This window comes from Diabrotica undecimpunctata, chromosome 10 (assembly GCF_040954645.1).
Source record: "Diabrotica undecimpunctata isolate CICGRU chromosome 10, icDiaUnde3, whole genome shotgun sequence".
Classification (NCBI taxonomy): domain Eukaryota; kingdom Metazoa; phylum Arthropoda; class Insecta; order Coleoptera; family Chrysomelidae; genus Diabrotica; species Diabrotica undecimpunctata.
In genome coordinates this window covers 11,693,346-11,718,504 of record NC_092812.1, presented here as the reverse complement: position 1 = coordinate 11,718,504, position 25,159 = coordinate 11,693,346, and the positions used below count along the sequence as shown (strand labels likewise).

Sequence of the window (25,159 nt, the reverse complement as noted above, 5' to 3'; positions counted from 1 at the left end):
ATACTGCCATGTTTACATGTAACCACAGTAGAAGTGATAAGACAATCTTTTACCTAGTGGTCGACTGATCTCCGAGGTAGGTAAGATAATAGAAGGTGGTATAACTTTTTCTGCGTTAATAGGCTCCAATGAGGTGTTCACAAATGTCGCTATATATCTATGAACGCATATAAAGCCACTTCTGCTTTTCTATACTTTAACAAGACAATGCTAGGTATCTATACGGGATTTGTATAGTTCGTGAAGTGGTGTACTTCACAAAGTAAAAGGCATTTATGCCTTCTAGAGCATAATATGCCACATATTGTCGGCTAAATGTGTTAACCAGCTATCTCCAGTTAACATAATTTGACAGTAGAATCGAAAAACTTAAAAGAATTATCATAACTTGGAAATTTTCTCTTCATACATTTATTTTGTGTTTTACCATTAACATGGACAAATTTAGTCTCATTATTTATTACAGAAGAAATTTATTACTTTATTATCAAAAAATGAGTCCAAATCGAAGCAAATTCTTCTGTATTTAAACCACCTTCCGTTTCAATCCATATCAAACAGAAAATTTATCACTGGTAATTAAATTATAAAAACAAAGGTTGTGTACTTCAAGTTTTGTCGTGTAGTATAAAGTGCTGACGTTTGATTTCGTAACTATTAATACAGGTTGTAGATCTACCGTGAAAACAAGAGCTTCTTGTTTTTATCCTTTTCTTTTTAGTAATCCTTAATAATGTTCCAATATATTCCAATTCTGAAGCTTTACCTACTTTAGAGCACATTTTTCAAACACTTTAGATGAAATAGGGCAACGTTTCGCTCGGTTAGTGAGAGGTGTTCATTTAAATACTCAGACAAGAGGTATTTTTTATAGGAAGAAGAGCGGCAATAGTGCGATTCCGTGGCTGACCGAAAATCTAAAAATTCATTTAAACGTTGCTTTCTTTCTAAATATGGATTTGCAGCTTATTTGTTGGTTTTTCTTACTTGGCTAGGTCTTTCATCATCTTGGTTTATATCATTTTTCCAATGTAAGTGCTGTTCATCTTCCTATCGATAATGTATTTAAAAACATGGTTTTGAAAACCTTTACATTATTATCATTAACTTTTAAATAATAAAGAACTGATTGAGTTCTTCGTGAACTTTATTGTTCCTGTCTCTTTGTATATGTCATTAATAGTTAAATTTCAAAATTACAAAAATATAAAACGAACTTATATACTACGAATACAAAAATATAAAACGAACTATATTATTAATATCGGCACTATCGATGAAGTTATTATTCCTCTTCTTCTCTTTAGTTTTCTGAGATGAGATTGTCATATTAAATTCTTTTGCTCTTATGTTAAATCTGTGGACCAGTCTTTGCAGACTAACTTCATCTTGGACTATCAATATTGCCTCGTCTGCGTAACAGAGTATTTTTATTTCTTTGATTCCCATTCTGTATCCTATTCCTTTGTTAACACTTTTGATGATTTCATCCATGATTAAATTGAAGAGCATAGGGCTCAATAAGCCCCCTTGTCTTATAAAGGGTAACGAACTTATTGAATTTATAAATTGTATTATATTATTAATATCGGCACTATCGATGAAGTTATTATTCCTTCTTCTGTTTTCACGTCTCTTTCGATATCTCAGCGTATTTTCTTTAATTCTTCTCATCTCTGCCGTTCCCAATAGCCTTTGTGTTGTGGCTGTGTCGTGTTTTGTTTCTGAGGCATATGTTCGAGATGAAGCAAATTCTTGACTTCATCTCAGTGTTAATGTGTCTGTTTCGCCATATAGTGTTATTAAGACATCTTGCCAGTCTATTTGCTTTTTGTACTTGATCTCTCACTTCTTTGTCCAGGTCTCTATAGCTGGAGAGTGTATTTCCAAGGTATTTTATTTCCATTACTTGTTCAATATTGATGCCATCAATTTCTATTTTACATCTGGTTGTTTCTTTGCTGATTACTATTGTTTTAGTTTTCTGAGATGAGATTGTCATATTAAATTCTTTTGCTCTTATGTTAAATCTTTGGACCAGTCTTTGCAGACTAACTTCATCTTGGACTATCAATATTGCCTCGTCTGCGTAACAGAGTATTTTTATTTCTTTGATTCCCATTCTTTATCCTATTCCTTTGTTAACACTTTTGATGATTTCATTCATGATTAATTTGAAGAGCATAGGGCTCAATCAGCCCCCTTGTTTATAAAGGGTAACAATTTGAAAACTTCTCACCGTTCATATTTTCATTCCTGGTAAATTTTATTTTTAATGGGGACAAGGGGAACTATTACGAACTGTACCAAAAGACAATCTATACTACCTATCATAATTTTGTGACTGTATTGTGTATGACAAACTACACAGCTATTTCCCTGTAGCTTTCCCAAAATTATAATTTTTAATGTCAACATCAAGTGAAATATCTGTACATAATATAATCTATAACATAGATTTATACATTGTTTTAAATGTTACGTTATTGATTCCATTCATTTTGGTTAAATATATTTTTAATTTAATATTTTAAAAAATATATATGTATATATATACAGGGTGGTCCTTAAGTAATTGTACAAACGAAAACCGTAAATTCGACACTTTAAAATATTACGATTTAAGCCAACTTGCTTTAATAAAATGTTGATATTAAGAAAGATACAGGGTGTTAAAGTGGAAATTTAAAATTCTATTTTTCGCTATAACTTTTACGTTTGTACATATTTTTGGACAAAAATTTATAATTGGATGCTTTAAAGTAGGATAAATTATAATTTTATAAAAACTTTAATGTAACTTATAGAGGGCGCCACATATGCCACATGTGTGGCATAGATTTGCGCTTAACTTTTTTGTTCTTAAAGATAGCTCTATTTGTTTTAAAAAATATTAAAGATACATTATTTTTACAAGGAAAAGGTATACTTGTTGATAACCTCAAAATTTAACCGTTTTCGAGATATTCGCATTTTATAAGTCAGCTGCATAATAATTCTTAGTTGTAATATTTGTGCGGTGAAGCACTGAATTCCTGTAGATAAGCATAATTCATAGTTTATTCTTATTACAATAACTCAAAGATGATAATGTAACATTACAAAATTTTTGTTATGGCTGCTAAATGTCTTATGAAAATATTCTTCATCTTCTTCTTTAGGTGCGTGTCCGTATTCAGACGTTGGCCGTCATCATATTTACAATTTCCCTTTTATATCGCTTCTTAAGTTTCCATACCTACTGGAGTTGTATTACTTTTTCCCTATTGTAAAATGCTGAAAACCCAAAATATGTGGTTTATGAAAGATGGTACACCACCACATTCTAGAGAGAAGGCAGTGAGAACATACTTAAACTGTTCTGAACGTTGGATTTATCGTGGCAGTCATATTCCTTTGCAATGTCGTGAGATATTGATATAATTATTTATAATTATAATATATAATTATTTAATTTATCAAAAATTCCCAAAAATACTTCATCATTCATTACGTAAATTATTTAACCATTTTTATTAGGACAATTAGAAACTAAAACCCAGGTATTGAATAACACATATGTGTCTTGTTTCATAATACTTTTGCTACCAATCTAACCTTAAAGACTCAGCATTTTTACAAAAACATCATCGTTGGCCTAATAACCGATATTGTTATAAATATAGTAAACACACAGGTAATTTAGTTCAGCATAATATTAGTTCGTTAGTTAATCATAGAAGGGGAGGGGAAGATCGAAGGTAGGAGAGGAGCCGGCCGCAAACAATTATCCTGGTTAAGGAATATTAAAGAATGGACAGGAATACACAATACAGGCGAGCTGTGTCACGCCGCCAAGAACAGAATTCTAGTAATGAGATAGTCGCCTACGCACTTTGGTGTATGGCATGTTAAGAAGAAGTTAATCATAATAGACCATTTGTTCGAGATGTAATTATAGTTACTCGTAAACTGTAACGTAATCATATAAATAAGTAATGATATCTATAGGTTATTCTGTGTTTATGTAAGTAACCAATGAATCAAATACATCACAGTTTAACCTCTGTCACAAATAAGATGTATTTCCATAATATACCATAAGGTTTGGATATGTATCCAAAAGAATATATTCATCCATTATACATTATAGCCACCACGTAGCCCAGAATTTAATCCGCTTGATTTTGGTGTATGGGGCATATTAAAACAACGTGTCTATAAGAATTCCATAAACATTCGCAACCAACTATGGGAAGAAATAAATACTGCAGCAGTTTCTTTAGAATCAATGATGCTATTTAACATGAGACGATCTTTTATGTAATATATTGACAAATGAATTAAAGAAAATGGTGGAGATATCGAACACTTACGTTGACAAAAAGTTATGTTATTTAGTTAAACTATTTCTTAATTTGGTTTGTAAACAAAATGTTTTGATTATGACTTTAATTTAACATAAAACGTAAAATGTTTGATGTAAAATCCCTATTATTCTGTTTTTGTCAAATCCTATTATTAATTATCCTGCTGATATATTTATTTTATTTAATATTTCGTTAACCATTGAGTTTAGTTAAAGGTATTTTAAACCAAAATTTAGATTTATTAATGTTTTTGTCTATTTTTACTTCGTTGATTAGAGTAATTGCCTTAAATCAGAATTATGCAGCTGATTTGTAAAATGCGATTATTACGAAAACTGTTAAGTTTTGAAGTTATTAAGAAGTATACCTTTTTTTGTTAAAATAATGTATCTTTAATATTTTTTATCAAAAATACAGGTAACTCAAATAGCAAAAAAGTTAAGTGCAAATTTATGCCACATATGTGGCATATGTGGCGACCTCTATCAGCTACATCAAAGTGTGTATCAAATTATAATTTCTCATATTTAAAAGTACCCAGCTGTAAATTTTTATGCATAAATCTTTACCAACATGTAAGTTATAGCGAAAAATAGAATTTTAAATTTGCACTTTAACACCCTGTATCTTTCTTAATATCAACATTTTATTAAAGCAATTTGGCTTAAATCGTAATATTTTAAAGAGTAGAATTTACGGTTTTCGTTTGTACAATTACTTAAGGACCACCCTGTATATATATATATATATATATATATATATATATATATATATATATATATACAGTGTGACCCATTTAGATTGGAAACACCTCTATAAAATTTGAAGTTGTTAATCGATTTTAACCAAATTTTTTTTTAATGTCATGTAATAAAAGGTCTATTGAAGGACAAAATATAAAATATTTAGTTAAATTTTTAGGGCATTCTACGATACTTTTTCTTCGTCGAAAATTTAGAATTTGTATTAGCGATTTTTTTATTAAAAAAATTTCTACACCACTTGATTAAGAGTGGCTTCAAATAGCTATGACAAAAATTTCATTAAGATATATTTATTAATAACAAACTTATGACAACTTAAAATTTTAAAACTCACTAAGAAAAAAACACTCTGTGTTAACGTTAAAAAAACACTCTGTATTAACAGAAATATAATTTTAGTTTAAGTTCTAGCTGCCTCTACCAATCCACCATCTCATTGGATACATTTGTCGTAGCGTTTATGAATATTTCTAATTACATTTCTTAGTTGTTGGGGAGTAATTTCTGCACATGCTGGTCGAATTCTTGCATGACGTTCGTTTACGTCTCTTGCACGTTTTGGGTCTAAAATTGTGAGATCTGGAGATCTGGGTGGCCAATCTATCAACGGACTACCCCGGCCTATCCAACGGTTCGGAAAATTTTCATCTAAAATGATTTGAACATTTTCTCTTCTTCTTTGTAACGGGTTGTTTTTTAAAATTAGTTTTGATACTGCACCATATTCATTAAATATTCTATTTATTTTGTTTACCGTACCGCAGCTAATATTAGGACGATCCACATGTCTGTCATTAAATATTGTACAAACTTCCCTGACCCTTCTATCGTTATCTCCCAAAAGACGTATAATTTCAATTTTTTCTCTCAAACTTTAATCTTGCAGCCATGACACAAAATATTATTAAAAGAATTTGAAGTAAATATTGTTGCAGATATTATTCATAAATTTATGCTAGCACTGAAATTTGTATGACACAAATAATGTCAAACAGTAATATCGTTGTCATGGCAACTGAGATTTAAGTAATTAAGTAAGTAAAGATTAATAATAATGTAAGTGCGTTACTTGCATTTAATTTTTATGCTATTTTAAACATTTTTTTGTCTAGTAGTGGTTTATTATTAAAATTATTTGAAAAATAATTAGTTTTATGGTTATCTGTTGGTACAGGGTGTTCTTTTTTGACTCGTAGCTTAGTGAGTTTTGAAAAGTTAAGTTGTCATAACTTCGTTATTAATAAATATATTTTAATGAAATTTTTGTCATAGCTATTTGAAGCCACTCTAAATCCAGTGGCGTAGAAATTTTTTTAATAAAAAAATCGCTAATACAAATTCTCCATTTTCGACGAAGAAAAAGTATCGTAGAATGCCCTGAAAATTTAACTAAATATTTTGTATTTTGTCCCGCAAAAGACCTTTTATTACATGACATTAAAAAAAAAATTGGTTAAAATGGGTTAACAACTTCAAATTTTATAGAGGTGTTTCCAATCTAAATGGGTCACACTGTATATATATATATATATATATATATATATATATATATATATATATATTATATTTATTATTGTTTATTTAAACATTGTCTCTCAAACCCTCTATGAACTAAACAATTAAATGAAAAATGTATTAGAGCACCTAGTATAACAAATGAATATTTAAATAACAGTTAAATTCATATTCATTTTGGTTTTGTTTTATTAGCTGCTCAATTTAATAGGAATGCGTCAAATTTTAATCAAACATACTTTACATTTGATCAATTTCCACCTCGGAAATGGTTCTCAATATATAAATTAAATAAATTAGTTTGTTCTGTTACTTTGATATAAATGATATGTCATTTATTCCCATTAAATCTAGTAATTAATAAAAAAGGGCCACAAGAAAGTAGTTTCAGAACTATATATTTTTTTATTAAAAGTAATCACAGGTATTAGCACCGCTTCCTAAAAGTTTACAACCACGTATCAGTCTAAATTATACTAAAATTCATTTACATAGTAGCATGGTAAGTGTTGCTAATAGTTTCTTACATTACAACTTGTAGAAAGTTGAGACATCAAATATTAGGTTTGAATAACAGTATTTTATGTAGGTCTGTATAGTCTAAAAATACATAATTCGAAGCACCAGCGGTTCTACTATTAGGTCATTAGGAGGGTGACACCCTTAAGGTAATTTTTTAAAGGTATGTGAAAGTTATATTAGTTTTCAGCAGTTCTATAATGTGTTATGCAACCACGATTGGAGTTTATTTTTTCTAATTTAGCGTCACGCTAGTGAAACTTGTTGTTTGAAGTGGGATTGGTTCGGTGCATCCAGAATTTGCCAAACTCTTAATAACGTGTATATCAAAGATCAGCTTATACGATATTTCCGAAGGCACATATATATATATATATATATATATATATATATATATATATATATATATATATATATATATATATATATATATATATATATATATATAGAACGCGCTGTTTGCCTTATATTCAGGTCAATCTCTCTTATGCGACTGTCGCTTGCCTTTGATGTAAGCAATAACGCACTGGTTGCACACTTTTTCATTTAGACTCTTGCGATAAAACAGCGGGAATTTTAAAATAATGGGCAGATTTATCTTCATGTATTAAAAGAGAAAGAATTTGAAGAAAGCATTTTAAAAATGATGCTATATAACTTCAAAAAAATCTATAATTGTACATTTATTATCTACAATATTTTTAAACTCAGTTTTTTTGTACTATAAACAAAAACACTACCTTCTTCTCACAAAACACGTGGCAATAACTTTTTGGGAACGTGGGAATAATTTTTTTCATGATTTGATGAATGATGTTCTAGTACGAAATGCGTTTTTTTTTTCATGTCTGCTGTTCATTGATGCTTCCTTATAGTGGAAAATGGTATAATTGACTTAAAATATTTAAAAATTAGAGTTCAGCAATATATCCGTTCATCAAGCCACGTGAATAGTTTATAGTTAAGCAATATTTGGTGCAGTTAACATAAGATTGCGATGGGATAACACTTACAGGGAATGATTAAAGACATATATGTGTTATAAATCACGCAGTTGGTCACAGATTCTAGAACCACCGAATCATTAATTAGAAAAAACTAGATATAAATACTATAACTAGATAGAAAAAAAGAACTATATCCTCGGGTATAGAGGTATTCTTTCCACGTGCTTAAGTGCTGGTCTTCTCGACTTTACAAACCTAACTAGCTTTTTCATTAACAAAGTATGCCTTGTTTCCTGCCAGAATAGTTTTTGAGATCTGCTTATTTTAGTGTATGAATCAATCGTTAAAAAGTTAGAATTTCGAAGAAGATAATGTATCCTCGTTTATTTTTAGGCCAGCCAATTCATTCTTTTCTTCAAAGCTTTGCCAGTCACTTTTTTTCACGCAGTCAATTGCCGTACAGAAATAAATAAATAAAATTATATATATATATATATATATATATATATATATATATATATATATATACAATGGGAAATTCTAAATTGTTCCTGCTTCCCTAAATATTTTACACCAAAAGTCATGGGATACTATTTGTAGACGACTGAAATCTGAATCGGAAAAAAAAATGTTTAAATTGTTCTACGAATTAAATGTATTTCAAAATTTATTGATGTTTTTGATATTTGACAATATTTGAATTGCCAAAATTTTTATTTTGTGAGTTATTGTTTAAAAAACAATTAAGTTAATTAGAGAGCAATTGAGAAGCAATAATAAAAATAATTTATTCAGACAATAGTGCGTGAACTGCCAGTTCTTTTGTTCTTTATTTAGTGTAGGATAGACCAAGGAAGTCATTCAACAATTCAAAGGATTTTACGAAATTTTGAAAATACTGAGATCTTGATTTCTAATTGTACATGTACAAACAATATTGCTGTATTAACAGCAGTAGTAGAAAATATAAAATAAGTTCTCGGACTATTGCAGACCAGTTTAATATTCATAATTCCGCGGCCTTAAAAATTTTGAAAAGGTATTAATTATTCCTTTCATATAAATTTCAATGCCATCAAGACCTTAGAGAAGGAGATGCTGAGAGACGACCGAAATTTTGTTATGAAATTTTAGAGAGGGCTAATGCAGACAGACAATTAAAAAAAACATTTTGATTAGTGATGAATGTACATTTACATTATATAATGAACAAAATGTTCAAAATTAAAGGATTTGGTCGACAAGAAAGCCTGAGGAGATTATTGAAAGCCCTACCCAATATCTTCGAAAAATAAATATCTGGTTAGGAATACTTAGACATAATATTTATGGACCATTTTTCTATGAGGAAAGCTTAAATTCCAAAAAGGTTTTCGACTTGCTACAAGAAGAAATTTTACCGAGACTTGCAGAAATAGCTCTAGATAAAGAAAAAAATTGGTTTCAAATGGATGAATGCTCTGCGCACAATAACAGGGACGTTAAGGAATTACTTAAAAACAGCTTTAATAATTGTTTTATTGGATCTCCGAACATTAAGTGGCCTCCGAGATCGGGAGATCTAGCTCCAAACGATTATTTTATCTGAGAGTATGTAAAATCAAAAATCTATTCTGATCAAAAATTTACAGATATTGAAGCTTAAAAATGCGAATTATTGAAGAGTTTGCAAAAATAATGCAACGCATTCTGGCTAATGTTAGACGAGAATTTTATAATCGATTGGGATACTGTTTAGTACAAAGTGACAGTTGAGAATTTTCCATTGAGTTTCCTATGGTCCATTTGATGATTCACCATCTGGTGAATGTAAGTAAACTTTATTTTAAAATTTACTTCTCTATTTTTGTCCAACGAGTCGCCACGCTTTCTAAATTTCTGAAGAAACTGACAACCATTCTGTCATTTAGGTTGAGGAAAGTATAGCTAATACAAACTTAAAAAGTTTTTACATCAGATTTGTAAGCAAATTTCAGAAGAAATATTTTGACTCTGTCGTAGACATTGTATTGGTAAATAAAAAATAAATATTGCAACTTACTGAATTTTGTTTGGCTTCCATAAGAACTATCTCAAAAGTTAAAGCTAAAAATAGAAAAAAATAAATCTCGACCAAACAGTGTAAAAATGCATTGCATATCATCAAGAAAACAATTATTCGACTTATCTTTTCTATACATATCCTTTCCTTAACTGATACTATATTTAAAGATTTATTAAATTAATAACTTTATTAAATGAAAATGGATTACACAGGAAAGGTATTAAACACGTAAAATTGTATTTATATTCGTTCAAATCAAGGCTCATTTCTGGATTACAAAAGGTAACTGCTTATCGTCCTGTACTTTTCGCCCTTTAAATCTGAAGATTTAGCATCCAAAACAATACTATAAATAATATAAATATTTTTTGATAATCCGAAAGAGAATAACAGAATACACAACTTATTCTAGGGTCTAGATAATATAACTATAAAATGTTTGATGTGTTTTTAGTAGGTATGTGTATTAATATTTGAGCGCCGCGCGCCGGTTATTCCTTTACTAAAGATGTCATCGACTTCCATTTTTTTCATTTTATACCTACATGTTACCATTTTCTTATAGGTTGTTATTAGGTATTGAGTTTTTTTAAATTGTAATAGTTAGAATTATTTATTTAGATCTGTTAATTTGTATTAAAACCTTCACGCAAAACCCTAATCTGAGATTTCTGTAACAGACATATTAACAAGTTGTTTTTTATATAAGAGTTGTAAGTATATTATAGTATACAGTTAGCAATAAATTGTACTTGTACAATACTACGTCAATTATATTTCCTGATACCCAAAACTAACCAATAATTTTGTTAAAACGTTTATATCTACCAGATAATTTGTATTTTGTGTAAAATCTTACATATGGCAATAAAAGTTAGAATATATACAGTGTTTTTTTCTTAACTTTCAGATTTTACCAAAATGTGCTTTCTAAAACATGTTTAAACCCTTTTGGTCACTTTTGTAATGTTTATATGAGAGTTATTTGTCAGTCACGTGATAAAATTCATACACAAAAATATTTAAAGTCAAATTTCATTTGACTCCTGAAGAACTATCCAAGAGAATGAATTTACTTAAATTACTTCTAATTCAGTGAATTTTAAACCCAAAAAACTGTCTGTCAAATATAGGTATAGGAGCATTTACAAGAACAAACAAATTTATTATGTAAGGAAGATAAGTCCTTAAAATTAATTTAGGAGTACACACGTATTTCATGTTTATGTGGGCAAAAGTTTATTGATGGCAGTAGTCATAGAAACTTGCAATGCAAAAAATTCACATACCGGAAATAACAATAATTTTTCAATTAAAAATATTCTAGCAGTAATTCCCAAACAAGCACATATGTCTACCACCAGAATGAACAAATTAAATCATTTAGAGGTAATGGATTTTGACAAAAGGTATGAGTCATGCTGATGGAGTACATAAGTTTACCTGGTATTTACAAGGTCATAGCTCTTGTCAAAGTCCATTACCTATATAAACTATATGGTCGATCTGGTTGAAATTTAGCACTCTAATAACTCATTAATTGTCGTAATTTCAAGCAGTTATATTACATGTTGTGCAAAAAACTAAGTTAATTAATAAAATATATTGGTATTTTCCAACTATATCAGTCAATTGTTTATGCTCAAAATTACAGAACTTTTTATGATGTACAACTTTTGTTTGAACTATTTTTCTTTAAAATGTGTATCAGAAAAGTTTTATAGGCAAAAAATATTTTTTTCACTTTTTAAGATGGTTAAAAAAAATAAGGCAAAATCAGCTCTATGTCAGCAGTTTCTGATCAGCTATCCTTTATATAACTTTTAGAACCTTCAAAAACCTGTATAAGATTTTTAATGTCTCACTGTTCCTTTCAATGTGGGAACACTGAGACGCAACAATTAACATTATTTTACGTTAAGACTGTCAAAGTTGAATTCAAATTTTAAAAGCGAACTTTGGCGCTTAGTTAACTCTTCCATTACAGGGGGTGGCAAAATCATTTTAATGTCTCTTTTTAATACATGTGAGACATCTGGAACAACTGGAAAAAAGAACCTGTTTTCACATTTAGCGCTTTTTCTTAAAAACGATATTTCAAAATCATTTTCTTTTATTAGAGGCAAGACTTTGCCTACATAGTATGTCTTTTGCTTAAAGTTAAATTCAACAAGCACATAATTACCATTATTGGGACAGCGATCAAGATCTTCGAAACTAATTGGTTCGGAATCTTCACCAATAAAATCCTCTCCTCCGCTGGAATTTTGTAATTCCTTCTCATTTTCAACTTGCTCATCAGAATCACTATCTAATACGCGCCTAGTTACTTTTTTCTGTTTTGGTGTTTTTTCTTTAGATTTAATCAGGTCCATTTTTTCCGGGGTATTCGTAGCTATCGTCGTCTTTCTTTTTCGTTTTTTGTTACCTTAAAAACTGTTGGACTAACAAAGGTTTTCGTGATATCAGTATTACTTGGTCCTGGATTTTCTACATCTAGAGATTTATTTATATTCTCAGCAGCAGCTTCAAATGCAACAAGTGGCCTGTCTGTCACAAAACTTAACAAAAAATCTTCTTCAGTGAAGACATGCCTATCAAATGGAAATATTCCGGTTTTTCGAAAAGCGCTTGTTATGTTAACTGGCGTCATTGCTCGAAGATATGCTGTGCCCACACAGGTTGCTACGTTATAAATTGTAAATGTCTGCCCGGGATGGTTCATCGTCCATGCATCTACTGCAGCATTATAGAAAGTTTGAAATGGATTTAATAAGCCTATGTCCAACGGCTGTAATCTGTACGTACAGTATGGCGATATAGTTAGGATTGTAACGCCGATATTTTTACATAAATCGATTGCCTCAATCGATAAATGACTTTGTTGATTATCAATTAGCAATAAAGAAGGGTTTTCTCTGGTACTACCAGTGTGCTTAATAAAATGCTTAACAACTTGCACAAACTCTCTATTCATCCAACCTGTTTTAAGCTAGTCCTAAAGTTCCAGGGGGCGACCCGTTTATCATAAAATCTTTAAAGTGTACTCTCGGAAATACCAGAGCAAGAGGAATAGCTGCTCCAACAATACAGCATGTTGTTACGAGCGTTCCACGTTCGCCACTTGTAGCCTTAATAATCTTTCGTATAACTCTTTCTGCAAACACTTTTTGGGACTTTTGAACGGTAACGGTTCCTGTCTCATCTAAATTATAGATACGACTACTATCTCCAAACACCAGGAAAAGACAGTTTCAAGTTTATTGAAAAACATTTCAACATTAATTTTATTGAAACCGGTTGCCCTTGCAAGACTACAACCTTCTGGGGTCCGGAGGGATAAATTATTGGAATGACATTTCTGAAATCCTTTCATCCAGGCAAGTGAAGCAATTTTTGATGTATGACAATTTGCTGGAACCACTATATTATTGTATTCTACGGCTTAATATGACAGTTTTCGGGTATCTTTTTGTAAGAGCTAAATTTTATATTCCAACTTATACTTAGATGGCATATACAATGAATGAGTAAAACGGTATAACCTCTTAAAGTGATGAGTGATGGTATTCGTAAAATACCGCCACGGAAAATGGAGGTGAGAACTGTCCGCTACAATATCTCAGCTTGTTTCTTGTTATTTGCCATATAAGGTTATGTTTTTTCATTTTTTCACCAGCGCATTATTTATTGAGCCTACTTACAAACCTGTGTGACATATAAAATATCAAAGTTATTATAAATGTTTACAAACTAAAAAATCAGCTCTTTTTGTTTTTTATCTGAACTTTCTTTTAAAAATCAGTTTTTTAATAAAAAATTTAATAAAATGTTTAAGTTTTTTTTAATTTACCTTGTAAACGAAGCATCAAAGAATGGATTGCGATTTAAAAAATACCTTTAGAGTAACTGTTTCAGCAAGTACAGTTGTTGTTAGTTTGTAACCTCGGAAACCTTTTTTGGATGGTGCTAGAAAGGTCACCAATGGAGACACTGCAGACGGCAGCCAGATGGTTGGTGGAGAGCGAGTCGTGGGTTCGAAACTAGCTTCTGGAACCAGGAATGGGTCCAACGGACGAAATAAGTAAGGATAGGATATAAGATATTGGAAAAGATACAGAAATAAACAAAAAGATAGATGGGTAAAATTACCAAAGATAAGATAAGATAGGGAACAGGGCGCCACTTAATTTTTTGTGGTTTAAGGAGAAAATTAAGAAACCTTAGAAAAGAAAAGAGATAAGGAAAGATATTTAGGTTCAGAGATCAAACCCAAGAAAAGATATCAACAGTTAATTATTAAATATATTTGGTTAACACTCTGCATAAACAAATAATAAGTATATTAGGTATTATACCTACTTACCTACGAAACTTAATCAGCCTGATCTTTCTACTGGTCAAAGGTATAGTTATATTTAAAGGTAAAAAGCAAATATTCAGAGTTATGGTTATATCAGGAAACGTGTTAGGAGTCGACAAATAAAATACATACATAAAACAATAACAATACATATATTCAACAACAAAATTATGACGCTGCTGAATGCAACACAAGTACCTAATAAAAATACACCAACAACTATGAAATGGTGGTATACATATAAAAATAAGCCGAAATATAATTAGAAAATACCTTTACAAAGATATATAATACACTCATGCACAAATAAAGTTTTGGCGTATCTCGAGATATTACAGCAAAAAAAAAATTGAATACAAATTATAACAAACACAAAAGATAACAAAAATTAACCAAATCTAAATTTACAAAAATACAAAAAGGTTACAAAAATGAAAACATAAAAATTTAACCAAACCGCACTTGGTTAAGTCGATTAACTATCTCACACTATTATTTAATGATAGACTGAGACTTAAATGTTCATAATTATTACTTATTGAAATTTCTTACTAGCTGATGGAATTTGTAACAAAATATTGACTGTTCTTTAAATTTAATGCAAAACTCAGTAGCTACTCTCAACTACATTTGAAGACATGTATGAACTTTAGATACGTCCAGATAATGGAAGATGATATGATACCATACCATATTACTCGCCCAGATAAGTGGAGAACAAAGATTATGCTAACTTACGGTAATTCCTGACGACTGCTGCATTAAGTCACTGATGTTAATACTATACTTGTATTAAACACTGAATTTAATTAACGTTAAAGGTACTTTATAACTATATTTAATCTAATATAGTATAAGATAAAAAAACTCAAATAAACAAGTGTATACACACTTATAAAGAAAATGCACAGAGAACGGTACGATAATAGAGATACAGTAAGATCTAGTCCTTATACAAGGACTGTCCCACCCGAAGTAACTTGGTTCCTCTCAAATTTTACCAAACTACCTCAAAAAAAAGAAGAAGGGATATCTCCCACTCAAAAATCATAGGCCAGTTGTATGTATTTCTGAGAAGGTAAAAAGTTCTAACTAACATTGAACATAACGGTACCCTTCTACATACAAACGTGATGAAATATAAAATCCCTTGCATTAGGTTATTATAGAAAAATTACTATACGAGCCTTCGGAATATTTACAAATTTATCATAAAAGACCCGCCTTCACCGAAAAGCATTAGTTCCTTTCATACTCCGGATTAAGACGGAAAGGATTAAAAACCTTTCAGACGCAGGGAAATTTCGTGCATTTAATAAAATTTTGAAGACGGTAAACCGAACATGAGCGTATCATCACGGGGGTAAAAGGAATAAAAATAATTAATATTTTAATTATATAAAAAAATGTTACAAGTTGTTGCCCTGGAAATCATCAGGGTCTTCACAATGCCACACGAATGCACTATGCACTAATGCCACAAATTGGTCGCATTGATCCTGTAGTGATCCTTTCCCATGATACCATGATATTATAACATACAGTTTGATATAGTATCATGATGCTTTCTCAAGTCAACATGCTCCTTTTCTAACTTTTGTTTGGCGTACAGCTGCACCGTACTGAAGACAACCAATCGTCAGAAATATATACGGATGCCTTCCAACAATATAAGCCATTTTGTTTCCCTGTTTTGCGAGACATGCCATTACTTTTATTATTCGCATTAACCTCCTCTATCTGTTTTAAACGTTTTAACGTTTATCATTCCTTTCCTCAGGTAGCTGTAGCTTCCTCCGTGATTATTGTTAGTTGTTGCCCTGGAAACCATCAGGGTCTTCTAACTATAAAGCCACAAATTGGTCGCATTGCTCCTGTCGTGGAGGACGACCAATAGTCAGAAACATGTTTATACGGCTGCCTTCCCTTAATATAGTTATTTTGTTTTCCTGTTTTGCGAGACATGCCATATAGGTAGGTATATATAGGTATATATATACCTATATATATATATATATATATATATATATATATATATATATATATATATATATATATATATATATATATATATATATATATATATATATATATAGTAGACTCCCTCTATAACGAGAAGTGAAATGACAGACTGATTACCTCGTTATAAGCCGATCTCATTATATCAGACAATAATAATACTGTGCATACATATGAATCTGTAGTTTTCTAAACCATTAACTTCCTATAGTGAAGCCATTCGGAGCAATATAAGATGCTAATAAATATTGTTTGAATGGCGTTTTTGAAAAAAAGTTATTTACTTTTATTGTCAATGAAATATATTAAAACATAAAAGAGTTGTTTACTTTTATTATCAATGATATACGTTAAAATAAAAAATCTGTACTTATATTTTTTCCAACTACATAATGTATAAAGCGTATTTTCAAGGATATCATAAACTATTGCTTCTGCAATTTTAAGAACTCTGTCATTTTTAACTGCTTTAAATGGTCGAGTATCATTCCCTCATATTTTCTAAAGATGTGAAACAGTTGTATTTATTCATTGTAAAGAAGTTTATTGCGGGCTGCAGTTAAGTTTATCGAGGGTCTGTTTGAAAAGGTATTTATTTATAGCCACGACCCGACCAAAAACGTAAAAAACACGTTTTTGGATCTTATTTTCTCTCGTTATAACCAAATTTGCCTCGCTATAGACGGTTATAGTTCAATAGAAATTTCACGGGACATCTAATGTAGCTCGTTATAAGCGAAACCTCGTAATAACCGTGTTCGTTATAGAGGGAGTATACTGTATATATATATATATATATATATATATATATATATATATATATATATATATATATATATATATATATATATATATTAATTATTATTATAAATTTGACTTTATTTTAAATATGTATTATTAAAATTATTTAATTTTTAACTCACTTAAAACTTGAAATAGCCATGTATTTTCATTCATTTACATTTTTATTAACTTGCTCAAGGATCTTGATCTAATCTATTTTTAGAACTAAATTATTTTATTTGTATATTAATTTCTTTATAGTGAAGTATATAAGTTAAAAGGATTTGTTATACCTAGTGTTATATTAAATTTGTTTCGTATAAGAATTGCATATAAATATCATGATTCTTTATCGCCAAAATAATGTGATTTGTGTGAACAAAATCATGTGCTTTTTAAAATTATCATTTATTTAAAATTCTAATCATTTATATCCAAAAAGTTATATTTAAATCAATTACCAATGATATTACAAAATTAAAAATTGGTGTAAAATAATTTGTTAAATAGGTCATAGCTATACCCTGACATACGGGTTGGAAGTCGGAAGTGTAGAAAGTGCATCATGAATTGTATAATATTTGGGGCAACGAACGACCATTTTCAGTCAAAGTCAAAATAAATGAAACCACCAGTAGTAAACAAGTCAAAATAGGTTATGTTATCATATTTTGTTTTAATGGCTCGTGATGTAATCCATTTAAACTAACATAACGTAAATATTTGTTTGACGTTGTTTAGTTTGGATAAATCACTAATATTAAACCATTTGTATGGAACTTGATAGATAGAGCTTTTATATTAAATTGAAATTTGAGAGTCTGTCAAATCTGAAACGTTTGTTTTGTGATAGTGGGAAGTTAATTTTTAAACATTAATAGGATTATAATATATTGATTGTGTCTGTGATAGTGATTTAACATTATTTAGGAACAACTTGATATGTGAAACATATTCGTAGTGTTATAATGGAATTTGATTCCCAAAGTCAATGTTCTGATGAAGGTGTAGAGTTATCTATATCAGGTTAGTTCATGTAGCTCAATACTCAAAATATTCATGAGATACTGATAAAACATATTTATGTTAACTACAGCTCGTCTAGACAATGGGTAGTTTAAAGATGATTTACAATGCACTTGAAGAGTGATAACAGTTTCTGTCATTTATAGATTATATTTGAACTTTATCAGTATTAGTTGTCTTTTAATAACAACAGAAAACGAAGTTGTTGATGATAAAGTAATGTTATCTACTAAATTTAATTTTTCAGAAAATGGGGAAATATACTTGTCGGACTATCCCTTTTTGGAAGACACGCAACCATCATTTTTGGAGGCAAAAACAGTATATTTGTTAATGCAAAAGGATGTTCCAATTTCAAGAGCCTCACGTTTGCAGTGGCTTTTAGACCATTTGAATACCATAGTTACTCCTAGTCAAAAAGTAGTAAGTACATGTTAGTAAATAAATTGAAAATCATGGTTGGTTGGTTGGTTGGAACATAATATATTGTATTTATGAAGGAAACTATACATTCTTTTGTATACACATTTTTCATAAATTTTGCCCAAAATAGTAGGGACCGTAACTGGCTTTTATTTATCTAAAACTGAATTATCTCCATTCTTGAATATTGGAGTTACTATACTATAATAAGTCCTATGTTCAAGCTGTGAAGAAACACTGTGTTCTACTGATAAATTTATTAAGTCTGCAAGGGGTTGCGCTATATATTCACTAATACACTTTATTAATTTAGTTGATATGCAATCAATACCTACTGAGGTAATATTTTTCAAGGAGTCAATAACCTCTCTAACCTCATACTCATCTACAGGAAAAAAATAAAAGGATTTGTCTACATGTTGTGTGGTATAATGATCAAAATTGGTATTTTTAAAAATATTTATAATTTTATGTTTAGGACAAGTAGTAAAATGCTCTACAAAAGCATTTGCCATCTCATATTTGTTAGTAATAATTTTATCTGCAAGTTGGATTTTATCACAATTATTACGTTTTACCTTCTTACCTATTTTTTTATTAACCTTACGCCACATCACTTCAGCTTTTGCTGTATAGTATTCTTACATTCTAAACTATTTTGAAAGAAACTCTTTTTTGTTTCGTCGATTAGTTTGACATATTGCTTTTTTTTTCTTTATATTTTAAATGAATGTCTATATTTTTAAAATTATTTGATAGCCAAAAAAGACTTCTCAAATCGTTTTCCTCGTGTATTATATCATTTGTTACCCAACTATTTTTAGACTTATTGCAAATTCTTTTTGTAGTCATTGGACAAGATATGTCAATATGGTACGTAAGTACCTTCAAAAATGTTTCAAATGCCAAATTCGCGTCATCGAGATCTTCGTAAACCTGTTCAAAATATGCAGTGAAAAATCTGTTTTGTAAATTTAATAAATCCGATTAAGAAAGATTTCTGAATGTTATGTTTTGACTTATTTCACCTTGTACTTTTTTTGATTTAGCATCTAATAACAAAAACTCCAAACCAAAATGATCTCCCAAAATAAAGTCTGGTAGTTTCTTCATATTGATGTGACCAGTTTGTAAGAAAATAATCTAATTAAGTTTTTCCATTTTTGTCTGTGAAGATTCCTGTAGGTTCTTTATTTTAACACTTCAAATTAAAACTTTGTATAAAATCAGTAAATAATACTTTTTCCTTAGAGTCTTTAAGATAATCTATATTAAAATCGCCGCATAAAATAGTGGTTTTAAAATGTTTAAAACAATAATTTAGACACGAGTAAAGTTTGTTTACAATATCGCCAGAAGGGGCTCTCTATATATTAATAATATAACACATACTATCTCTTAAGCTAAAAGTAACACAACAACATTCAAAATGTATTTCTTCCGCCATATTATTTAAAAAGTTTTGTGGTTTACAAGATAAACAGTCTTTTATGTACATCGAAACACCTTCATGACATTTATGTTTTCTTGTGAAAGACGCTGTTTGGTTATAATTTTGAAAACAAAATAAATCCTTTTTAGGAGATTAAAATTTAGATCACTACACCATGTTTCAGATACACATAGAACATCTAGATCCTTCGAGCTCAATATTACTTCAATTCTGTTACTTTTATTAGTTATCGATTGAGAGTTAACACTTACGATTTTAAAATTTTCAAAAGAATCTACCTGATTATTATTATTTTGTGTACTTACATCAACGTCGTTGGTTATGTCGAATTTGTCAGGTGCGTTCTCTGTAGGTATAAAAAACGCTGGACATATGCTCCATGGGGCCATTTATCATTTTGGAAATTAGACTCATAAATGCTTACCTTAAATGACGAATATATATCTGGATGTTTCGAAATAAGAGGCTCGCAGATTACTTCTGGAAAGTGTGGTTGTAGCATATTTAGTAAGTCATTTGCGTTCACCTTTGGATCCACCCGGTATACGTGAAGATTTGCCATTTTTGGAACTCCTTTAAACTCCTTGCCGTTTATTTTAATGGATTCATTTTTGCCTACTATAAGTTGCCTTCTTTGCTTGTTTCTTTTCACTTCTTTCCATTCATTGTTGTCACGGGGTGAAGTATCCTCACCTAAACTTATAATTTCATTATATTTTTCTTTTGTTACAGCATTCAGTATAGCACATGAAACATCATTTCTTGACACTTCTGATTTTATCGAAGAGCTGGCAAAGGCTCAGTTAGCTTCTTATTTTTATCAGTATGGGTATTAATCTTGTCAGCATAAGTTTTGTTGTTTTGCCTGTATATATATATATATATATATATATATATATATATATATATATATATATATATATATATATATATATATATATATATTATATCAATGGTATTCCGGGTTTGACTCAGCGTTAAATGTTGTTGGTTTTGATAAAAACCATTTTGACGACGTTTCGGCAAGATCTCACTTGCCATTTTCAAGTCTCTCTGGATGGTCTGCTTCTTGTCGATGTTCGAGAGTCGAAGCACTTCCACTCGAACATCGACAAGAAGCAGACCATCCAGAGAGACTTGAAAATGGCAAGTGAGATCTTGCCGAAACGTCGTCAAAATGGTTTTTATCAAAACCAACAACATTTAACGCGGAGTTAAACCCGGAATACCATTGATATAACATACAGCTCCCGCGGAAATATCAAAACTAACATATATATATATATATATATATATATATATATATATATATATATATATATATATGTATGTATATATATATATAATATACATATATATACATATATATATATATATATATATATATATATATATATATATATATATATATATATATATATATAAAAGTAAGAAAAAATAGTCCAAAATTTTTTTTGACTAGTTTGGAAAAAATATGTAAATACTTTTTTCTTTTTGGGTGTGGTAGTCTATAAAAAATAGAGCTTTGCTAAGGCGTACTATTTATTCTGAATCCAAGCTTTCGGTGGTATTTTGCCACCTTTATCAAGGTCTACAAATAAAATTACTATGTTGTAACAATTTGAATGATTCAATAAAAAAGCTATAAAAAACTTACCCGAATGTAAGATTCGTGGCATAAATAACAATGTTATTTATCATGTTATTTAACGTTGTTATTTATGCCACGAATCTTACATTCGGGTAAGTTTTTTATAGCTTTTTTATTGCACCATTCAAATTGTTACAACATAGTAATTTTATTTGTAGACCTTGATAAAGGTGGTAAAAAACCACCGAAAGCTTGGATTCAGAATAAATAGTACGCCTTAGCAAAGCTCTATTTTTTATTGACTACCACACCCAAAAAGAAAAAAGTATTTATATACAGGGTGGTCCTTAAGTAATTGTACAAACAGAAACCGTAGATTCTGCACTTTAAAATATTACGATTTAAGCCACCTTGCTTTAATAAAATGTTGATATTAAGAAAGATACAGGATGTTAAAAAGAAATTTAAAATTTTATTTTTCGCTATAACTTTTACGTTTGTAAATATTTTTAAACAAAAATTTACAGTTGGATGCTTTTGAGTAGGATAAATTATAATTTTATACCTACTTTAATGTAACTAATAGGGGGCGCCACATATGCCACATGTGTGGCATAAATTAGCGCTTAACTTTTTTGCTCTTTAAGTTAGCTCTATTTGTGTTAAAAAATATTAAAGATACATTATTTTTACAAAGAAAAGGTATACTTTATAGTAACCTGAAAATTTAACAGTTTTCGAGATAAATGCATTTTATAAATCAGCTGCACAATAATTCTTAGTATGATATTTGTGCGGTAAAGCACTGAATACCTGTAGATAAGCCTAATTCATAGTTTATTCTTATTAAAACAACTCAAAGATGATAATATAACATCTCAAAATGCTTTTTTAATATGTCCAATGTCTTATTGGAGAAAAGATATTTCATCTCCTTCTTTAGGTGCCGTGTCCGTATTCAGACGTTGGCCGTCATCATGTTTACAATTTTCCTTTGCTATCGCTTCTTAAGTTTCTATAATGGCGTTGTATTACTTTTTCTCTATTTTAAAATGCTAAAAACCCAAAATATGTGGTTTATGCAACATACTTAAATACAACTTTTCTGAACGTTGGATTGGTCGTTGTCATAATATTTCTTGGCAATGTGGTGAGATATTGATATAATTATATAATTCATAAAAAATCCCAAAAGAATACTTATTGTTCATTACGTAAATCGTTTACCCATTTTTATTAGGACAAATAGAAACTAGAGCACAGGTATTTAATAACACATATGTGTCCTGTTTTATAATACTTTTGCTATAAATTTAACCTGAAAGACTCAGCATTTTTACAAAAACATCATCATTATCCTAATAACCAATATTGTTATAAATCTAGTAAACACACAAGCAATTTAGTTTAGCATAATATTAGTTCGTTAGTAAATCATAATAGTCCATTTGTTCGAGATGTAATTATAGTTACTCATAGGCTGTAACGTAATCATATAAATAAGTAATGTCATCGATATATTCATCCATTATACATTATGGCCACCACATAGCCCCGAATTTAATCCGCTTGATTTTGGTGTATGGGGCGCATTAAAACAACGTGCCTATAAGAATCCCATAAACATTCTCAACCAACTATGGGAAGAAATAAATACTGCAGCAGTTTCTTTAGAACCAATGATGCTATTTAATATGAGACGATCTTTTATGGAATATATCGACAAATTAATTAAAGAAAATGGTGGACATATCGAACACTTACTTTTACAAAAAGTTATGTTATTTAGTTTAACTATTTTTTAATTTGGTTTGTAAACAAAATGTTTTGATTATGACTTTAATTTAACATAAAATGTAAAATGTTTGATGTAAAATCCTATTATTCTATTATTTTGTCAAATCCTATTATTAATTATCCTGCTGATATACTTATTTTATTTAATATTTCGTTTACTATTAACTTTAGGTGAAGGTATTTTATACCAAAATTCAGAAGTATTAATGTTTTTGTCTATTTTTTCTTCATTGCCTGGAGTAATTGCCTTATATCAGAACTATGCAGCTGATTTTTAAAATGCGATTATCTCGAAAACTGTTGAGTTTTGAAGTTATTAACAAGTATACCTTTTTTTTGTTAAAATATTGAATCTTTAATATTTTTTATCCCAAATACAGGTAACTTAAAGAGCAAAAAAGTTAAGTGCAAATTTATACCACATATGTGGCATAAGTGGCGCCCTCTATCAGTTAAATCAAAGTATGCATTAAATTTTAATTTATATATTTATATACAGGGTGGTCCTTAAGTAATTATACAAAAAGAAACAGTAGTTTCTACACTTTAAAATATTACGATTTAAGCCAAATTGCTTTAATAAAATGTTGATATTAAGAAAGATATAGGGTGTTAAAGTGCAAAATTAAAATTTTATTTTTGGCTATAACTTTCATGTTTGTAAACATTTATGCATAAAAATTTACAGCTGGGTACTTTTAAATATGAGAAATTATAATTTGATGCACACTTTAATGTAGCGGATAGAGGGCGCCACATATGCCACATATGTGGCATAAATTTGCACTTAACTTTTTTGCTCTTTGAGTTACCTGTATTTGTGATAAAAAATATTAAAGATACATTATTTCAACAAAAAAAGATATACCTGTTAATAACTTTTGAACTCAATAGTTTTCGAGATAATCGCATTTTACAAATCAGCTGCATATTTCTGATTTAAGGCAATTACCCCAGGCAACGAAGGAAAAATAGACAAAATCATTAATAAATCTAAATTTTGGTATAAAATACCATTAACTAAAGTTAATAGTTAACGAAATATTAAATAAAATAAATATACCAGCAGGATAATTAATAATAGGATTTGACAAAAAACAGAATAATACGATTTTACATCAAACATTTTACATTTTATGTTAAAGTCATAATCAAAATATTTTGTTTACAAACCAAATTAAAAAATAGTTAAACTAAATTACTAAACTTTTTGTTAAAGTAAGTGTTCGAAATGTCTACCATTTTCATTAATTCATTTGTCAATATATTCCATAAAAATCATCTCATATTAAATAGCGTCATTTGTTCTAAAGAAACTGTTGCAGTATTTATTTCTTCTCATATTTGGTTGCGAATGTTTATGGGATTCTTATAGACACGTTGTTTTAATACGCTCCATACACCAAAATCAAGCGGATTAAATTCTGGGCTACGTGGTGGCTATAATGTATAATGGACGAATCTATATCCAAATCCTATAGTATATTATGTCGCAAAGGTTAAATAATGTAGTAAACTGTGATGTATCTCATTTATTGGTTACTTATATACACGCACATAAGCTTA

General features: G+C 29.4%; 1 protein-coding gene across 2 annotated transcripts in view; it reads left to right on the top strand.

The window, feature by feature from the left end:
* The first annotated feature begins 17,578 nt into the window (after positions 1–17,578).
* LOC140452546 (KICSTOR complex protein SZT2-like) overlaps positions 17,579–25,159 on the top strand; it is a 177,480-nt gene continuing 169,899 nt past the window's right edge. For both annotated transcript variants that reach the window (XM_072546872.1, XM_072546871.1), the window contains exons 1-2: positions 17,579–18,329; positions 18,577–18,752. In XM_072546872.1, coding sequence (XP_072402973.1) covers positions 18,272–18,329; positions 18,577–18,752 — 234 coding nt within the window. In that variant the 5' untranslated portion in view covers positions 17,579–18,271. The remainder of the gene's footprint in view (positions 18,330–18,576; positions 18,753–25,159) is intronic.